Raw genomic sequence first — 18,151 nt, 5'->3', positions numbered from 1 at the left:
CAGTGACAGTTCATGAACTCACATGAGAGGTTTTTGTTCTGTTACTACCTATCATGGTAAGGATTTGGGTTATTTTTTTTTACACAATGAGGCTCTTGTCTTTGCAATGCAGTTAACTTCAATCTCATCCCTTCATCAGTACTTGAGACATGAAAGAAACTGGAAAGTGTGTCGCTCCCAGAGTAGTATCACATAATGAAAGACTTCTATCTCTGTGTTAAATTTGCTGCTGCTATATACTTCATGTTAATAGAGGAAAAACAAGGAAAAACTAACAAAATAATTGTTTTACAGGAACCAATTCCAAGTTCTATTTATTGAACATGTCTACTTGCTTACATAATATATATATATATATATATATATATATATATATATATATGACTTCCCAAATTGAAAGTTTGTATTTGGTAACTTACACTGAGAAGGGCCAGTACAAGGTGTCTGGGGAAGAGAACCATCCACATATAAATAAATGAGAAGATGGGAGCTGATGCAGAGGCGTAGTTCTAGGACTGCACCTCTGCACTTAAAAGCCAAAATGTGATACATCTTTTCAAAGGCACTTGTGTTTAAAATTTATCAACTCTTCCACGTGTACAATAGTACTTGTAAGACTACTGAAGACTGCATGTAAGAGGCCATGTAAGACTGGAAACAGAAATGAGGATCCTGTTTAGGACGGCAAACTCAATACTCCCCTGCCCCCACTGCTAAAAAACCAAAGTGGAGGGAAGAGGGAGGTCTCTGCAGCAGCCTCACTCTGCAGAACCTTTTGAAGCATCTATCTACAGGCTTTCATGTGATCACTGAAACTGTAGTAAAAAAACCCTACAGAAGAACACAGTAGAAAAATAACAGTTTTCCTCAGCCTGCAAGTCAAGAATATATCTTGATAGTATGTGGTAAACCTCATTAATTCACTAAAATATGTAAATATAGCAACTATGACTGAAAAAAAAACCCTATAGAAGAAAGGCTTAGAGAAAAAACAAGTATTCTGCCACTACAGACATTACAAAGACCTAAATTAAGCATTCTATTTTCAGAGTTATCTGGCTAAATTTAACTCACTTGTTCTTTAAGATCTTGTAAACTTTTATCAGCGTTGTGTTCACGTTCTATTGCTTCCTGAAGCAGCCGTTGAAGGTTAGCAATGCTTTGGGTTTTTTTAGCAATATCCGTTTCCATTTTCTTCAGCTTAGTTTCCTGCATTCTGGCAGTATTTTTATTTAGAGAAAAATAAGAGCAGAAGTTAATACTTTTGCAGAAATAGTGATTAAATTACCTTTAGGGGTAAAATACACCCTGAAGTATGTTTGGGGCATTAGCCTTGAAATAAGCTCTGGCCTTATAAATACAATTTGCTGAAAGAAGCATAATGAGAAATACATCTTTAATCTTGCAATAAAGGCTTTTCTAGATATTATGCTTCTGTGGGGGTTTTTTTGTGTCAACACTTTATTGAAGGGGGACTGGAATCTTTTTATGCTATTGCACATGAAACCTAAGCACCTGCTGCTAAAAGGATGCATGTTACTGATGCAGTGTGTACACTAGTTGTATCTTAATTCAGTGTTATACCTTTCAAAGTATTTTTCTACTGATTTAATAATTTGTGGAAAATACTGTACTCAGAAAAGGGCGCTAATACAGATGCAGAAGATGAAAACTCCAAAGCCAAAACTATTCTGCAATCAATTGTTTACCCTGGAGGAACAGCAGTCAGACAAAGATTCCATTTTGCTTTGAGCTGTATAAGGCTACAAAAGGTTTGTGTAGAATCTGAAGTGCTGGAAGGTACCTCTGGAGATCCTGTAGCCCAGTTCTCCCATCTGAATCCATCTGGATTTTCAGATAGCAATACAATGTCCAACACCTTGCTACCTGCCAAAGAGTCTTCAGAAGGGTCACTGGGATGACACCCCTTTGCCCTATGAAACAATTTCTGTTACCACGTACATGCTTTGGTGGATGTGCTGGTGAAGTGGATTGCATGGTAAAGTTCCCCAAGCAGCTCCTCTGGGTTAGTAAGGTGTTCATGTTATTAACTTACTTAAAATTCATGTTAAAGTAAATGCAAATAGAAGGCTTTATTCACATGAGTTGAAATAGGCAAGTACAATTAAACATTGTATTTTGTATCTATATACAACTACATATATATCTTTGTCGACTAAATAGAACCAAGGATAAATGTTTTTCAAAAGAAGTGAAGAACTGGAAGAATAAATATATGAAAACTGCTGAGCCAATACACCAGCTGTTAAGCGTTACAGTGGGGATTCTATAACACAACTGTCTTCACTGTATGCTCCTATCCTCTTTCTCCTGTGGCCATCAGCCACTTTTGTCCAGTCCTGCAGTCATTTTTGCCCTCCTTCCTTAGACAAATTATGGTTGTTATCTTGCCTTGCATAGAGACATTTTACCTCACTGGATAGTTTGGGGGAAGGTTAAAAAAAACCAAATGGCTTTTTAAAGTCTCAGTGAAGTGAAATGGCTGAGCAACATGTCAGAGCAGGGGATCCTGTGGGAGTGCCAGACTGGGAATGGAGTAAAACCTTGGCCATCAACAGTGATCTGACCTAAGATGAAATCAGACAGGTCTCTCTTCTGTCCAGTGGATTTTCTGCCCTAATAAGTTTACTGTCACAGGTTCTGATTTTGTAGATACCTTCCATCTCTGTTTACCACTATTAAAGAGTACTTTTGCAACTCATTATCTTATTTCACCCTGAAGTCATCCAGGAGTCCAGGACTAAGTATTTCTTACCAAAAATCTGCTCTCTCCCATCCTTATGCAGGACACAGGTTATTTCTCATAATAGCATAAGCATTTGTTTCATTTTTCTGTCTTTTTATTACATTCTCAATTCCTACCTTGTTACAATGGACTTCCAGCTTCTGCTGTCAGCTCCATCAAGTTGGCTCTCTGCCATATTTAGCTTCTTAATGGTTTCTTCCAGCTGTACGTTTAACTTCTCATTTAATATGTCCAAGTTATTCTTCTCTATTCGTAGCTTCTCTCCACTGTCAGCTTCCTATTGTTCAATAAAAGCAAAACTTTATGGAATGCTTAACCTCACATGAAGCACAGCATTATCTCAAACAATGGTGCGATAGGGTCAGCGCTGATTTAGAGGAAAACTGCATCCAAGATTACTAGCACTACAACTTCCAAATTCGATCTTGGACTAGTCCTTGGATATCTCCTCTCCACATATAGTGAAAAAAATCTGTCATAGCAACATCAGTGCTATATTAACCACTAAAAAACCTAAAAACCATATACTTACCATAACCAGTACCTAAATGAAATAAAGGGATGCATTACAATGATCATACCTTTTTCAGTTCTTTACGCAGTCTCTCATTTTCAGTAATGAGCTTTTCCATTCCTTTGGTCTTAGATTCATAACGCATACTCAGCTGGCCCTCCAGATCAAGTTTCATTTTTTCCATTTCAGACTAAATATCAAATAGTTTGTTAAAACATATTTACATTGCTTTGTAGAAGATTTCAGATTTCCATTTTTAAATCACAGAAGAGTTATGGCTACTTAGCACAGTGAACATTTCATCACATAGTTAAATATATCCTTAAGGTACAAAGTACCTTAAATCATCCATTATGTTATGCTAAAATGAAGTTTTGCCTTTCTGTTCTGTATCATATCTGCCATTTTCAAAACAGTTTTGTGCCAATCAGTATCAACAGGCTTGCTACTCCATTTTGTTACTAACTTGCATATAAACTGTTATCTAAATACAGTTACTGGAGATAAATCTGTACCTTTAGCTTCTCATTTTCCTGCTCAAGACCAAGTAATTTCTCATTAGAAACCACAGCTGGAGCTTTTTTCAGTTCTTCATTTTCTCTTTGGACTCTCTCTACAACCTTTTTCATCAAGCCAATTGTTTTTTCCAGTTCTGGGATTGTCTTTCCGCTTCTACCAGCCTACAGAGAGGGGGGAAGGAAAAAGTGTAAGTAAACAATAGTTCATTTTGACATTCTGAGATACTCCAAATCTTACTTTATTGCTTATTTTCCCATTTCAATTCATATTTATAAAAAAAAAAGATGCTTTGTTTTGATATGACTTGAACCCTAGAATTTCCTGCATACTTACCTCTGCAAAACATCTAATGATATATTAACCCCTCAAGTCAACAAATCAACTCCTTCATTTTCTATGTTACCCAAAAGAGCTGCAGTTAAGTCTCAAAATCTGCTGTATTTCATGAACTAAACTGAAACATTAGGAAAATAAATCAAAGAACTACTTAATTTATTCAGCTTTTCTTGTAGAAAAATTCCCCAATCCAACAGACCATGCAATTGGGGGCATGGGGGAAAAATGGCTGGGAACTTGAGGGAAGAAAAGAGGGCCATTTTTTAGCATCCCTTCTTCTGCCGAATCAAAGTGACAGAAGAACTATATTTTAAAGCCTAAATAGATCTCCTGTTCCAAAGGCATATATTCTTCTTGCAGAATAATAAATAAATGTATGTGAGGGTAACATTGTAATTTCTCTATTTTTCTTCTTTCACTACATTAATTAATGAGTTAGAAAATCTGTTTAAGTCTTCAAATCCATTTATTTTCTCATCATCTTTGTAACAATTTCCTCATAGTTTTAAGATGCTGCTGATTCTACTTATGGGGCCATAAGGTACCTCCTTTTCTTTCTACGGAAGTAAGGAGCAAAGTAAGTGGAAAATGGGGAGGATTTTATTCCCTGGAGTTCTTCATAAATATATATAGCAACCAAATTTCAGAAGTAAAAACTACTTCTTTTTCTTCTCTAAAATAACTGGAGGGATTAGGAGGTTTGTGTTGGTACCCAGCAGAATTAAAGAAAAACCTGTCACATCTTGCTGCCTGTGAATGGAGAAAGATGCAGAATTTGCTGTCTCCTCAGAACTTTTGCATGAAACAGTTTTATAAACTGAATTTCCTTGTCCAAGTATACCACTGCATAAGAGACAGATACACAAGCAGTCCACACAAGGCATGAGTAAAGAATGAAAAATATCTGATCTTTTCCAGGTCCCCAGAAGCAGAACTCATTTACCTTGTATAGCGATCTACAAAGAGCTACAAAGGCACTTAGGAGCTTTTACTAACTCAGCTTTCTTTAGAAGGTCACACAAAGAGTTTGATAAGTGAGCAGCAAGAGACATACTGGGCACTGCTGAGTACTTTCTTCCCTTAAACTTCCGAAATACTGTTCTATTAAGGTAGTTGACAGTAGCTAGGGTAAAATTTAGCTGTGTCACCTTGCATAGTACAACAAAAACTTTCACTAACAGTAAAGTACCCTTTCTACATCTGCATCAAATCATTTACATAGACACATGAATATAATTTTCATTATTATGGCTGTAACTACGATTTATTGTACAAATATGCTTCTGAAGGTAACTAATCAAAATGACAAAATAAGGCCATGATAGTGTAAATATTTAATGGTTTAGCTCTAGTCCTTCTAATGGTCCTGTTAACTTAATGTCATTAATTTATTATAGCATTTTGTCAATAAAATAAGCAAGAACAATTCATGTTTGCTTTTGGTTGATTCCAAATAATTTAGCTTCAATAATACTTTGCTTTTTTTTGTATTTAATTTTCATTTAATTATGATGGAAAGTGCTGTTAGAATACTCACCCCTCTAACGCTGCCCAGCTTTCGTTCAGCTTCTGCTTTCTCTTTTTTGAGAAGTTCACACATTTCTTTTAAGTCATCTACTTGGTCCTACAAGTAAAAAAAAAAGTAATAAGCAACTTAGATCTCAAATTGAGGTGAACAACTGGTGAACAAAATTACAGTGTAGTTTTACTTTGAAAAATTTAAGAGAAACCAATTTCCCATCTCAGTGATATTTTCCATCATTTCTACCAGCTATTCAACCCTCTCATCTTCTGTAAAATCATGGAAAATTTACAGTATGTACAGAAGAAATATCTATTTTTAAACAAATCCCTGACCTGTGTGAGGGTAAAGGGGACTAAAGTAAAAAGATGTTACCTTTAGTCTTGGCAAATCTTTATTGGCCTGCTCTAGTTGGAATCTTAGCTCAATGTTTTCAGATGACAATCTTAAATTTTCCTTCAAAACAACTTGTTCTCTTCGATACTGATCACTTGATCCTATTCCTGATGTCTTGAGAAAAGAGGGGGAAAAACTGCTATTAAGTGGTAATGTACTAATTCAAAATTACAACTATCAGTTGTAGCTGATTAAGTGCAACAGATAACTAGTATTTCTCACAGAAATGAAACAAAACTTTATTATTACCAGTTTTGATCTAATCTGCTTTGATTTTAACACCTTCTCTTACATTACTTTAACTTGCTTAACCTTTAAGGGAAGTTTAAAAATCAGTATAAACTAGTAAAAATTTCATCAAACCAAAACTGACTCTCAAACTATTCTGTAGAAATAAATCTCAAAGACTAAAAGATAAAAAAGCTACTGAATGTAGTAAGCTGTGACACTGTACCTGGGAACAGCATCTAATTTTAAGGACATACTCTGATAGTTTTTTAAGTAGTACCATGTGTCATAAGAAATGCCATATATGTCAAATGGATCAGAAAGCAAGTCAGGAAGAGCAGTATGTAACTCTCATTTAATCTGTTAGTTCCCACAGTCTTAAGTCTTTATGCATGGAGGCTAGTAATTTATACTACACAAAGAGTGCTTTGCATACTTTATAGTGCCAATTCAAATCACAGTGATATGGTAAATTACTATGCCTGGCTAGTAAAGAGTAAAACCTTTTAATAATATAATAATCAGTGGTTTTTACTTATGTAATTTGGGAATTACTGTATGATTCATTACTTCATCACTAATTAGAGGAATCAAGTATTTGCTTCATTAAAGCATTTTTTTTTTCCTAAGTGTAAATAATAACATATCATAAGTCTCTTAAAGAATGAAGGACGTCAATTAGCTCCATGTATCTTTGGGGTTATTTGTAAACTCTCTGGATCAAAATTTTAGGATTGACAGTAGCTTACTTGTGAGCTGACATGCATGCCTATCATGAAAGTATAAGGTTTGCTTTATGGACCACTTGGCAAGTACTTCAATATCCCTGCAGACCATGGATAGGAAAGCAGTGCTTTATCAAGACCAAACTATTCTATTTCTACATTATTTATACTGAAGAAATGCTAGAGGGCCACTACAGTATCAAACCTCGGGCATTTCACAAAATTCTGGGGTAGTTTCAACCCCTTCTGTACAGCTTCGGTCATTTTCCTGTTTATTCTCTGCAGTGTGTGGATTCATTTCATTATTCATATTTATTTTGTCTGCTTCACAGCCATTAGCTTGATTAGGATGTTCCCCTGAATCAGACTGATTGCAGCTCATTCTGTCAGTATCAGAGTCTTCTACACATTCTTCATCCACATTTGATTGCTTGAAAATTTCTTGCTTCCTCTCTTTTTCTTCACATTTCTCATTAACTTTTCCATTTTCAGGCTGGGTTATATTTTCTTCTTTTTCACTGCAGTTCTCTTTACCTTCCCTAGAAATATCTGTGTCCTTGCATTTCTCACTATCTTCATGGTGCTGTTCAGGAGACACTTCCCTGCTTGCATCAGCAGCAGCCTCCTGCCCTTCATTATGCATGATGGATGTTTGCATGTCTGCATCCTCATCTACTTCACTGCCATCAGTAACACTATTATTAGTCTGATGTTTGATTTCATCCCTCTTTGAAAGGGATTTCTTGTGAAGGAAATTCAGATACTTTTGTTTACTGACAGTGATAGGAACAGACTTGGTCAGTTCAGTCTGGTCACATGTACTCTGATTCAAGTTGAAGATAGAGTGAAGCATGAAAGAAAAGCAGAACACAGTAAAAGAAAACAGGAAATAAAGGAAAATAGAATATACTGTAAAGTCTATTCTTGAAAGATTAAGAAAACTTAATAATGCAAAATTTGCAATATAATCAACCTTGTAAAAATCAAAGCACAACAAAAACACCTAATGTAACTGAAATGCAGCTCGGTATTTCCCCAAACTCCGTGCATCTTGAATTTTTAATCAATATATAATATAAAAGTAGTCTCTCAGTTGCAGACTCATATATTTTCAAATATTTTTTCCTTATTTCTCCACATATGCTAGGATGCTGAATATTCCAACTTCTACCTGTATGATACAGCGACTTTAAGTTTTGGGGATTTGGGGTTTTTTGTATTTGTTTTGTTGGGTTTTTTTAAAACCACTAAAAGCTGAGTATTTCATCTGCTGTAGAATACTGTCATTTGAATAAAACCAGCTAAGTGACATAGAATACCAAATAGAAAACAAATACTTTTCTTAAGTAGTATTCTACGTAATATGGTTACATTATTAACTTACCAAGGGTCTCAAAAATGTCTCTCTTGAACATTGTCTCTGTAATGCATGGAGCTTTTCCTGGAGATATTGATTTTTGAGATGTAGATCTTCTACAACAGAGTCTCGTGGGATTGCTTGCAGTGTTCTACATCAAAAAATGAATCAAGCCAAAACAAACAAATGGCTATTAATGCAGAAAAACACCCTTTAAGGTAAAAGCATCATGAACTTCTGGATTTCTAGACGTGATTTTCCAGTGTTTCTAAGCTAGTTATTCTAAATCAACGATGGCCACATTTCAACTAATCCCCATGAATGGAAGATACTCACTTTGGCAAAAGGAATCTGCTCTTTTCAGATGCGTACAGTCTATTATTCAGGTACATTATCCACTGTGGTAGTAGATACACTGGTTAAGAATGCACTTCCTATCTGCACTTAGCAGTTCCAGTAACTTTCACCAACTCTAAACTGTAGTTAAAATTTTCCACAATAGGAGTATGTTTTTCATATTCTTTAGCTTTTTAGAATAATGAACCAATGCTGCATATTCTCTGAACATGCACAACTGCTCCCCAATAGTTTTAAGTTTGCTTATATCAGAAATTATCAGAAATTTTAAAATTCCGGTTTCTTTTTTTCCTTCTTGAATTATAGTTCACCTATTAAAGTCTATCTCATTCCACAGATTTTTTACTAATTTAGATTTTTCAATTTTTATAGATTCATTTAAAAAGTCTCTCACCTCATGTGTGCAACTTCATTTTCTAATTCTAGATTCCGTTTTCTTAGTTCTTCCACTTCTTTTTCAGTTTCTGTTGCTCTTACTCCAATAACACGGTCAACAGTGACACCAGTAGTTTTCAGTTTCTTCTGCAGAGCAATTTTCTCTTTTTCAGTCCTGCAACATTCAGTAAATTTACATTTTAAAGCTTATTTGTTAACTTGCTTTCTTGAGGAGAAAATATCTTCTGTCTTAAAAGAATCCATGTTTGCATTTTATTTGCTCACTGAACCACACCCCCTTTTCTGTTTAATAAGGTTACTGTATAGATAGTAAAACCTTACCAAAATCCCAACTCAAACTCCAAAAAAAGCAATGGACAGTAAGTCATTATCATGCACATCATAAACCACTTGTTGGTCTTGCCTGTGTTCTATGTGAAATTCAGGCAAGGCTTGCTAAGAATAAATGCCATTTTGAAGCAGTTTCAAATCACAATTTAACAACGGCTACAATCAACACCACATCTTTTATCAGTAAAATCCTGCCATTACATCAACTGAAGTAAACGTAGTATCTGCAGAGAGTATGGACATACGATTGTTTGTTGAAATGGCTTCCAACTAATAATCCTAGAACTGTCATTACTGCAGTAACATTATAAGTATCCAGTCCTAGCAACCTAATTAAATAACAACACTGTGAGAAACAGCCTGTCTTCATAAAGCTGTTATTTGCTTTGTGTGAGTAACAGAATGCTAAGCCAGGAAGCATAATAAAGGACTTAAATTTCGAAACACTTTCTTCTAATAAAGTTTGTTGGCTTCTACAAGGGAAAGGATACTAGAGGAGTTAGCAGAGTAGCCTGCTGCTTCAAAATCAACTAATCCTTTTAGTCTCAACAGCAATGTCAAATTCTCACCATCAATCTTATAAACATAACAAACTGCAGTAATTACTATATATCAAACATATCTGTATTTCCGTTATGACATCATCTTGTAGCTGAATCAATTAAAACCAACTCACTTTGTATAAAATTCCTTCAGTGTATTCAACTGTTTGGATAAAGCATCTGCTTCTTTTTCCTTTTCCCTTAGTTTGTTCCGCAATCCTTCCATTTTGATTTGCCATTTTTTACCTTCATCCCATCTAATTATTTCCTCCTTGGAGGTCTGTGAAGAACATAAACAAATTATGTATTTCCTTTTGATTTCTTCTCTTAAAGCAAAACAAGCAAACATATTACAAAAGTAAGAATGATATATTTCTTCATTTATCAGTTCAAACCAAGAAGTATTATTTGCCATATCTAAGTAGCAGGTTCAACTGAATACACTGCTGTGACTGGTGTATAAAGCTAGTGCAGTTTAATGCTCCTACCAAATTCTTCCTTAGCTTTTAATATTCATTTTACAAAAAAATTTTATGAAATTAGAGGCTCTAGTGCAACGCGTCCTTTCACTTATGTAATCAATTTCACTGCTACCTAGAGAATCTTAGTTTTCTGAGATTTTGTAGGACAACAGATCCATTAGAAAAAGGCAGGAAAACATTAAGATAGCAGTACTAAGTAACAAGAGCAGTAACAAACAGCATGAGAAACATGAGAAGTTGCAGCCATGAAACTGCTTTTTTTCTAACCAAGTTTGGCTGGTAGGTTTTAGAAGAAATAGGGAGAGGTCAACAGCCTTGGCCTTGGCTGATGAGGTCTTTCAAAGCCATGATATAAATATCACATACCTTGTCTTCTCTTAGACGTTTTTTTTCTGTTTCTTCAGACTGTTTCTCAAGTTCACTTTCCAACTTTTTAAGTTTTTTCTGAAGCACATCTATCAGATTTTGTTCATCAGCTTTGCTCTGAAACATTACAAATTTTTACAACTTCAACTTTAGTGACTACTAAGATTTTTTCCTCCAATCAAAAAATAAGGATTTTAATTCCAAATTGGTAAACTTAGTTTAGAACCTAAATGATCTTTTAAAAGTTATCTTTAAATTAAGACAAAATACCATTTTTCCAAGAAGCTATGAAAGTGGTTATTCAACTCCTCAGACTCTTTCAAACATATTTCAAGAAGTATGTAATTATTTTTTTTTAGCTGAGGCAAGAAAGAAAGCTAGTATCTTATATGTAACCCAGATGATGAGGAAAAAATAATTTTTTTTATCAAGTGTAAGATACTTAAATCTTTCACCCCCCCAACCAGCTCATCTATACAGAAACTTGACGAAGATCAAACATAGTTTGAAAAGTCACTTCTACCTGAATGCTACTGTTTAGCCTCCTAATCCGGTTCTTCAGTTCTTCATTTTCTTTTTCAATTTCATTTTTTTCCCTCGATATTTTAGCAAATGCTTTTTCTTTCTTCTGAAGCTCTTGGTTTAACTCATCCCTTTCATCAGACAAAGAAGTTTCCTTGTTTTTACTTATTTTAAGGTTATCTGTAAGTTTTGTAATCTGATTATTCAATTCCTCTATCTGTGTCTAGAAGAAAAGAAAAAAGCCACCAAAGGCCCCAAATCAGGTTGATCAACAATACAACAAAGCAATACAATGATATTATCTAGTACTCACCGTAAGCCCCTTTGTTTGTCTGTCAACAATCTCCTGGACATTCATATATGCCTCTTTTTGTGATGCAGCAGAAATAATTTGCTGTTCAGCATTAGCAGTCATTTCTGCTCGGAGTTCTAGAAGTGCTTTACTCAAAGCCTGAAAATAATTAATTGAATTTTTTTTTGTAAGTGAAGATGCTGCTACAAAACAGGCAAAAGCAATAATTGTGTTTTACTTTGGCATGTTACACAATTATATTGTACCTCCTAGTCAGCTATATAAAGAATTCTTAAGCATTAAGAAACATTTAAGTGACGTAGAGATTAGTATTTGTTGACTAACTTTGTGCTGGTTCTCTTTTATGGCTAACTGGCTCTTCAGCTGTTCCACCAGGTTTTTCAGTGCTGCTGTGGGTGCTCTATTATTTGCTTCTTTTTGGACCTCTAGTTCAGCTTTTACATTTGCTAATTCCTTCTCCTTCTGAGATAAGGTGTTCCTCAATTCATTTGCTTCTTGTTTTATTTGTGCCACATCAACTGTGTGCTTTGCTTGAAGCCTAATATAAAATAAGCATTAATAGGGTACAGTGTAATAATTAAGTTAGCAAACTCCAAATAAATCACAAAGGACACAATAGTTTATTTTTTATTGTTATTAAAGAAAATGACACTTAGATTTGGAAACAGCAAAGAAAGACTGGCTCAAAAAAGGCAGTTTAGTAAGAGAGTAACTCATGAAGGCCAGCAAAATGAGATTAGAGCATTATTCATTTTCATTCCTGGTCCTCACAGGCAAAGAAAGCATCATATTTTTTCCTTTTAAACATGGGTTAAACTTTCATGAATTTAAACTCGTTCAGCAACAAACCCAAATGAATGTATCATGGGGAGAAAAATGACAAAGCACAAGCCAGCAAATAATACAGTAACTTAAAAACAACTTTCTTTTTCACTAAATGGCATAAAGCTAACAACTAAAAAGCATTTTTCCAAGCCACCATTTTTCAGTATTAGCCCCAGTGAAGGGCTACAGATTAAAAATAACTTGGAATTGCCAACTATACCAATGGTTTTGAGATTTTTTTTTTTCCAGCTGCATCTTAAATTCAGCAAAAACATGTCCAATTTGATAGATCAGTCCTGTAGCAGCAATACATAATTGACTTGAACCACTCTAATTGTGACTTATGTTAATAGTCTAAAAACTTACTGGGCTCTGATAGTCTCAAACTCATTGATTTTTGTTAGAGTAATTTGCTTCTGTTTCTCCAAATCAGATGATGTTTTCTTTAATTTTCCAACAAGTGAAGCAAGAGAATTATCCTGCTCTGCTACAGTTTTCTGTAAGTGGTGAAAATATTTCCTGTTGGACAGGGATATAGCGGTCTTTTTCCCTAACTCCTGTAAAACAGAAGAAACGCATGTGATAAACATTTTAAGTTTTAAGCAAAAGATAAGCACTACTGATGCATTTTTAACTCAATCCTAAATATAATCAAGCATTAAAAGCTACCATTTACTTACTGAGATATGCTTCTTAGTTGACAGAGAAACCAGTCAGGCTGGTTTGAAAAGAGCTTTGTACATCTAATGATCAACAGAATACAGCTGAATAAAGGTTTCACCTTATCATAAAGTGCAGAGAGAAATTTGGTATCAAAATGAGTTAGCTTAATATAACCATACACTGAATGAGAAGACCAGAAAGCAGTATGTAACTCTCTCCCCTAGAAGTCTCCATAAATTAGGATGATATGCAAATGTGGTAACTCTGTTTTTTACACTTGACTTCTAATCCCTCTCATGTGAATTCTCTCAACAATACAACAACTGTATATCAATCACCCAATTATTTTTCCAGTCATCAGTTATCCCTCACTTTTGACTGCAAAACTGTTATTTTCAGTAACAAAGTAAAAAATATAGGAGCAACTTCACTAATTCTACAAACACACGACTCACCAAAGCAGTCTCTTTGAATTTATTAAGGGAATTGTCAGTGTGCAAATCTAACTTCTGGTGTAGAACTCTTATGTCTTCCTCATGCTTCTTTGCTATTTCCTCTTGTTCCTGTTAGTTCAAAATAAAACTCTAGTGATGCACACTATCACAGAAAGTCATGACACTACAATGCCTTCAAGTTGTTGGTTCACCCATTGCTCAATATTACTCCCCAGATTTTCCTCTGATTCTGGAAGTTTTTAAAATTCTTTTCTTCTGGATATAATCAATGAATTTTTTTTTTCTTTTTAACGCTATTGGGAAAAAAAAATCAACTCTTGCAGTTTTAAGCTATGTAGCAAGTAGTATGGTGTAACAGCACAGAAGCTGGAGAACAAAACCCTTGGTGTTGGTCCTCACCAACTGTGACTGTAAGTATGGACAGGGATATCCATACTAGGTACATTTCAAGTTTATTTACTTTGGACTATAGTGTGATCCCAGTGGGAATGCTAGCCCACAGAGAACAACAGGCTCATTTTAAGACTGCATCTTCTGTTTTCTTCCCAAACAAAACCCCTTGATTTCTCCCAAGAGAAATAGCTACACATGTTAACCAAAGCACACTACGTGAAGATGATAGAAAGTCAGCTTTGGAAATGTGCTTCTGATCCAGACACACTAAAACTGATGGATGCTTGGCCTTGAAGTATCTCTTTGACAAAAGGTTTATGTTTTAAAATACGCTTTAAGGATATAAAGAAAAAAGAATATAAATTATGCTTATAAAATATAAAGCATGCTTGGATACACTGTTTATGCTTTAAATAACGCCTTAGTTTAAAATATGCTTAGAAATGTTATCTATAAATGTATGTCTTTCTTGTACCTTCACTACCAGATACAATCCAGAGATCTCTGTTGCAAATACTGAAAAATCCCAAAGAAACATACGAAGTATACTGAGACCACTTTGGCAGAATTTTAGTTTTCTTCTTGTCACACTACTTTAATTCCTAGACAGAAATTAAATACATAACCTCTTGACTAAGCAAGCCTCCTATTCTAAAAAGCTAAAATATTCTACATGAACTTTCCACATATGAAATAAATAATTGTCTCTGTTCTGTTATGTGTGAGTTCAGAAACCTGTTTTTTTTAGATTTCACTAGGAATAAGAAAACAAAGAATCAAATAAAACAACTTGAAAATGGAAGAAATTTCAGACAAAGAGTTTAAATACCTCTCTTGCTTTAGCAAGCATATGTTGGTATCTTTTTAACACTTCTTCCTTTTGATTTAATCTTGCTTGCATATTTGCAATGGTCTGATGAGCAATTTTAATGGCATGATGGTACTCTGAATCATCTTCTTGTTTGCTTAATTCAGCCATTATTTTCTCTCCTGACGTTGCAGGCAATCGAAGTCTTAATTCATTTATAACTTTGTCTCTTGATATAACATTTTGTTCAGCTTTCCACAGAGCCGTTTCCTTTTCTTTTAATTTCTACAACAAAAGGCAATTTCTTTGTTTCCAGAATTCAACCACTGCAAAAAGATCTTACTTTTCAAGAAATGTACCAGAAAGTTTTGTCTAAATGGACTTAAAAACACAAAACACTTTGCACTGGTTTCAGTCTATACAGGATTACTATTAGATGAAAATGACCCAGAATACCATTACTGTGTCTTTATGTATTATTTGCTTGGCACAAGACACTTAAACAATTCATTTTGTGCTACTAAATGACGAAGCTGGTGTTTTACAAATTATTTAAGAACCACAAAGTATCTTCTGTAGCAGAGTAGCACTGTAGCAACCCAAGATAAAAGTATTTTGTAACACTTGCTAAATTTAACTAGGTATAGTCAACTGAATTTTGTACAGCAAGAGCCATCTTATCCTACTGAATGGATTAATAAAAACATTAGAAAATTCTCCTCTTTGATTTGTTCCAATGGAAAAAAGATTTCATTTTATTCATGGTGTGATTATATTTTTTATTTACATTTTCTCTGTGTTAAATATGTCTAAATGACATTTTAAAAAGGATCTTTTTCATGGAAAAAGAAGTAAAAGAACGTGGAAACACAAACTTTGTCACTTTAAATTATAATTTATACATTAAATTACCTCCTCCAGTGATCTGCAGGTTGCCCTAGTTTCCAGGATTGTTCGAATATGCTCCTGAATCTTTCTTAAAGCCAACTCAAGTTGCTGTGGGATTGGCAAACTAGGGTCTGGAACTGAGCCTGTAGCCTCTTCTAACTGCACAGAAAGATTCATATTCATGTACTCTGACAGCTCTGAAAAACATGCTTATGAGTCTACTTTTAGTGCATGTACCTTTAAAGCTGTGCTAAGTATTTCAGTTTGTTGATGATCATACAGGTCTAACTGGCGCTGCAGTTCTACTTCTCTCTGATCCCAAGCCATTTGCCTTCCTTCATGAAACTGTAACAAAGGTTTGATAAAAGTAGTTTATTTATTGAAGGCAATTTGGGGAAATAAATGGGAATTTTATAGCCAACTTCAACTGAAAAAATAGTTACTGAAAAATAAACTACTCAGAAGAGCTATTAAAAAGAATTATGAAATCAAGATGCAAACACCTATGTTACAAACTTATTAGAAAACCATTTAGGAAAGGAAGGACTAGGATATTTTTTCAATAGCATGCAGAAATACATACCTTGTTCTGCTGCACAATTTCTTCTTCCAGGTTACTGATTGTACATTCATATTCAGAAATTATATTACGCAAATACTTCACCTCTTCCTTTTGCTTGACTAATTCTCGACTAAGTTTAAGTTCCTGCAGATGGAGTTCCTCCATCTTCATGTGCCACTCAATTACCTTGCAATGAATAACACACAGTACATTATAATTTACCACAGGCCAACAAGACGCGGCTTCACTCTTTGCCCTTGAGGCAGGATGGAACTTCTCAAGCTAACTGGAAGACAGATATTCTGCCTTTTTAAGCTTCTTCACTTTTCTTGAGTGAGGAAGCATGACGAGAGTATGAAACTGCAAGGGGAGTGACTGAGAAGTGCAGCACACAACTGGAGAGGCAACAGGTTTCCCTTACACTGACAAAAGTGCATTGCAAACAATTTTCACATGACTCAAGTTATACCCTATGTATCTGTCCAGACTGACAAAAAAAGTATGCAAAAAGTTTGGTTTGTCTTTTCTAAAAGAGCAAAAGAATTCAAAACCATTAAAAACTATAAGTATTCAAAAAAATGCACGTGTACTAAGAATAACAGAGATACTTAGATCAAAATGCTCTAGGAAAAATACTAGAAAACTGACTCAAAACTAAAATGTGCCCAGAGCATTACAACCATTGGTTGCTTACATGCAGACAACTTCAGTGATAACAGATACAATCATATTATATAATATACAGTGACCTTGAAGAGAAGTGAGAAAGCCTTCTTAAGATTTCAGGGCAACATTGCTTACAGTTGCAAAATAGCTTAAGCAGATTTACGTGAGCACAGGAACATTTCTAACCATGCTGCCAAAATTACTGCCCCTGGATTTATCTAAAAAGACATGGATCTTCAGTGAAGATTTTGCTGCAGGCTCATGGAACAGAACTTCAGAATGCTACTCTGTATTTAATTTAATTCATTATTTAATTAGATTCATAATATAATTCAATTTAATATAACTGCATTTATAGCTAGCCTCTAGTTCCTATGTGCCTTAATTGGGCACAAAAGATAATTAGTAAATATAACTGCACTGACTTTTACAGAAAACAAAATATAATTGCTGTCATATTCTACCAGTGTATTTTGAAATCAGTAAGTTTCACATTAAAACATATTTAAACCTATAAACATAAAACATATTAAAACAAAGTGAACATAATTTAAATGCAGATCAGATAAGCAAAGCTATTCAAAGCTGTAAAATCACAAACCTTTTGAGCTCCTCTTGCATCCTTCAATGCACTTAATAATTCTTCTAGATTTTTTAGTTTTAACTCCAGCTCTAATGCTCTGTTTTCTGCATTTCCACGCTCCTGCTGGGCATGCTGAACTTCTTCCAGGATCTTCAGTTTGTCATTCTGTAGCTGAATCATTGTTTTAGAGAATTTTTCTTGCTGCGCTAAAGGCAGAGCACCACTAAACTGTCGCCACAAAGACTGAACCGTCTGTTGTAGATGTTTGGCTCTATTTCTTCCTTCGAGTCGGGCAAAATATAAGGCTTGATCTCTCTCATCAAGCTTCTGCTCTAAACGTAGATTATGGATCTCCATCTTCTGCAGTTTCAATTTGAACTTCTCCAATTTGCCTACAGCAAGAGATTCACTACCTTGAAGGGCTGTGATATCTTGATGGAGTTTTGCAATAATTGCTTTTTCATCTGACTGTGCCTAAGAACAAAATTGATAGAACAAATTTATTTTTCATTTCGATTAACACAGTTTATATGTAAATATAAACAAGCTATTTTTTTAATATATTATATATTGCATGTATTTTATTCCACAGAGAAGAGTAAGAATTAGCCTCTAACAGGCTTTTATTTTTCCACT

The 18,151-nt window shown here is 34.6% G+C and overlaps 1 protein-coding gene across 7 annotated transcripts in view; it reads right to left on the bottom strand.

Annotated features, from left to right (window-relative positions):
• The window catches only part of CEP290 (centrosomal protein 290), a 49,549-nt gene that overhangs the window by 2,942 nt on the left and 28,456 nt on the right, over positions 1-18,151 (bottom strand). For 4 of the 7 annotated variants that reach the window (XM_032107238.1, XM_032107239.1, XM_032107240.1 and 1 more), the window contains 20 exons: positions 17,534-17,989; positions 16,288-16,452; positions 15,942-16,049; positions 15,729-15,863; positions 14,838-15,101; positions 13,616-13,723; positions 12,864-13,054; positions 11,997-12,210; positions 11,673-11,810; positions 11,361-11,582; positions 10,838-10,954; positions 10,124-10,269; positions 9,116-9,271; positions 8,392-8,515; positions 6,034-6,168; positions 5,674-5,760; positions 3,797-3,961; positions 3,349-3,471; positions 2,884-3,044; positions 1,075-1,216 (listed from right to left, as the gene is read on the bottom strand). In XM_032107238.1, the coding sequence (XP_031963129.1) occupies positions 1,075-1,216; positions 2,884-3,044; positions 3,349-3,471; positions 3,797-3,961; positions 5,674-5,760; positions 6,034-6,168; positions 8,392-8,515; positions 9,116-9,271; positions 10,124-10,269; positions 10,838-10,954; positions 11,361-11,582; positions 11,673-11,810; positions 11,997-12,210; positions 12,864-13,054; positions 13,616-13,723; positions 14,838-15,101; positions 15,729-15,863; positions 15,942-16,049; positions 16,288-16,452; positions 17,534-17,989 (3,357 nt within the window). Of the gene's footprint in view, positions 1-1,074; positions 1,217-2,883; positions 3,045-3,348; positions 3,472-3,796; positions 3,962-5,673; positions 5,761-6,033; positions 6,169-7,212; positions 7,831-8,391; positions 8,516-9,115; positions 9,272-10,123; positions 10,270-10,837; positions 10,955-11,360; positions 11,583-11,672; positions 11,811-11,996; positions 12,211-12,863; positions 13,055-13,615; positions 13,724-14,837; positions 15,102-15,728; positions 15,864-15,941; positions 16,050-16,287; positions 16,453-17,533; positions 17,990-18,151 lie in introns of all 7 variants that reach the window. The other 3 variants (XM_032107234.1, XM_032107236.1, XM_032107237.1) reach the window with 1 other exon arrangement.

The sequence above is a fragment of the Corvus moneduloides genome, chromosome 4 (genome assembly GCF_009650955.1).
Source record: "Corvus moneduloides isolate bCorMon1 chromosome 4, bCorMon1.pri, whole genome shotgun sequence".
Lineage (NCBI taxonomy): Eukaryota > Metazoa > Chordata > Aves > Passeriformes > Corvidae > Corvus > Corvus moneduloides.
This window is presented reverse-complemented; position numbering and strand designations above follow the sequence as displayed.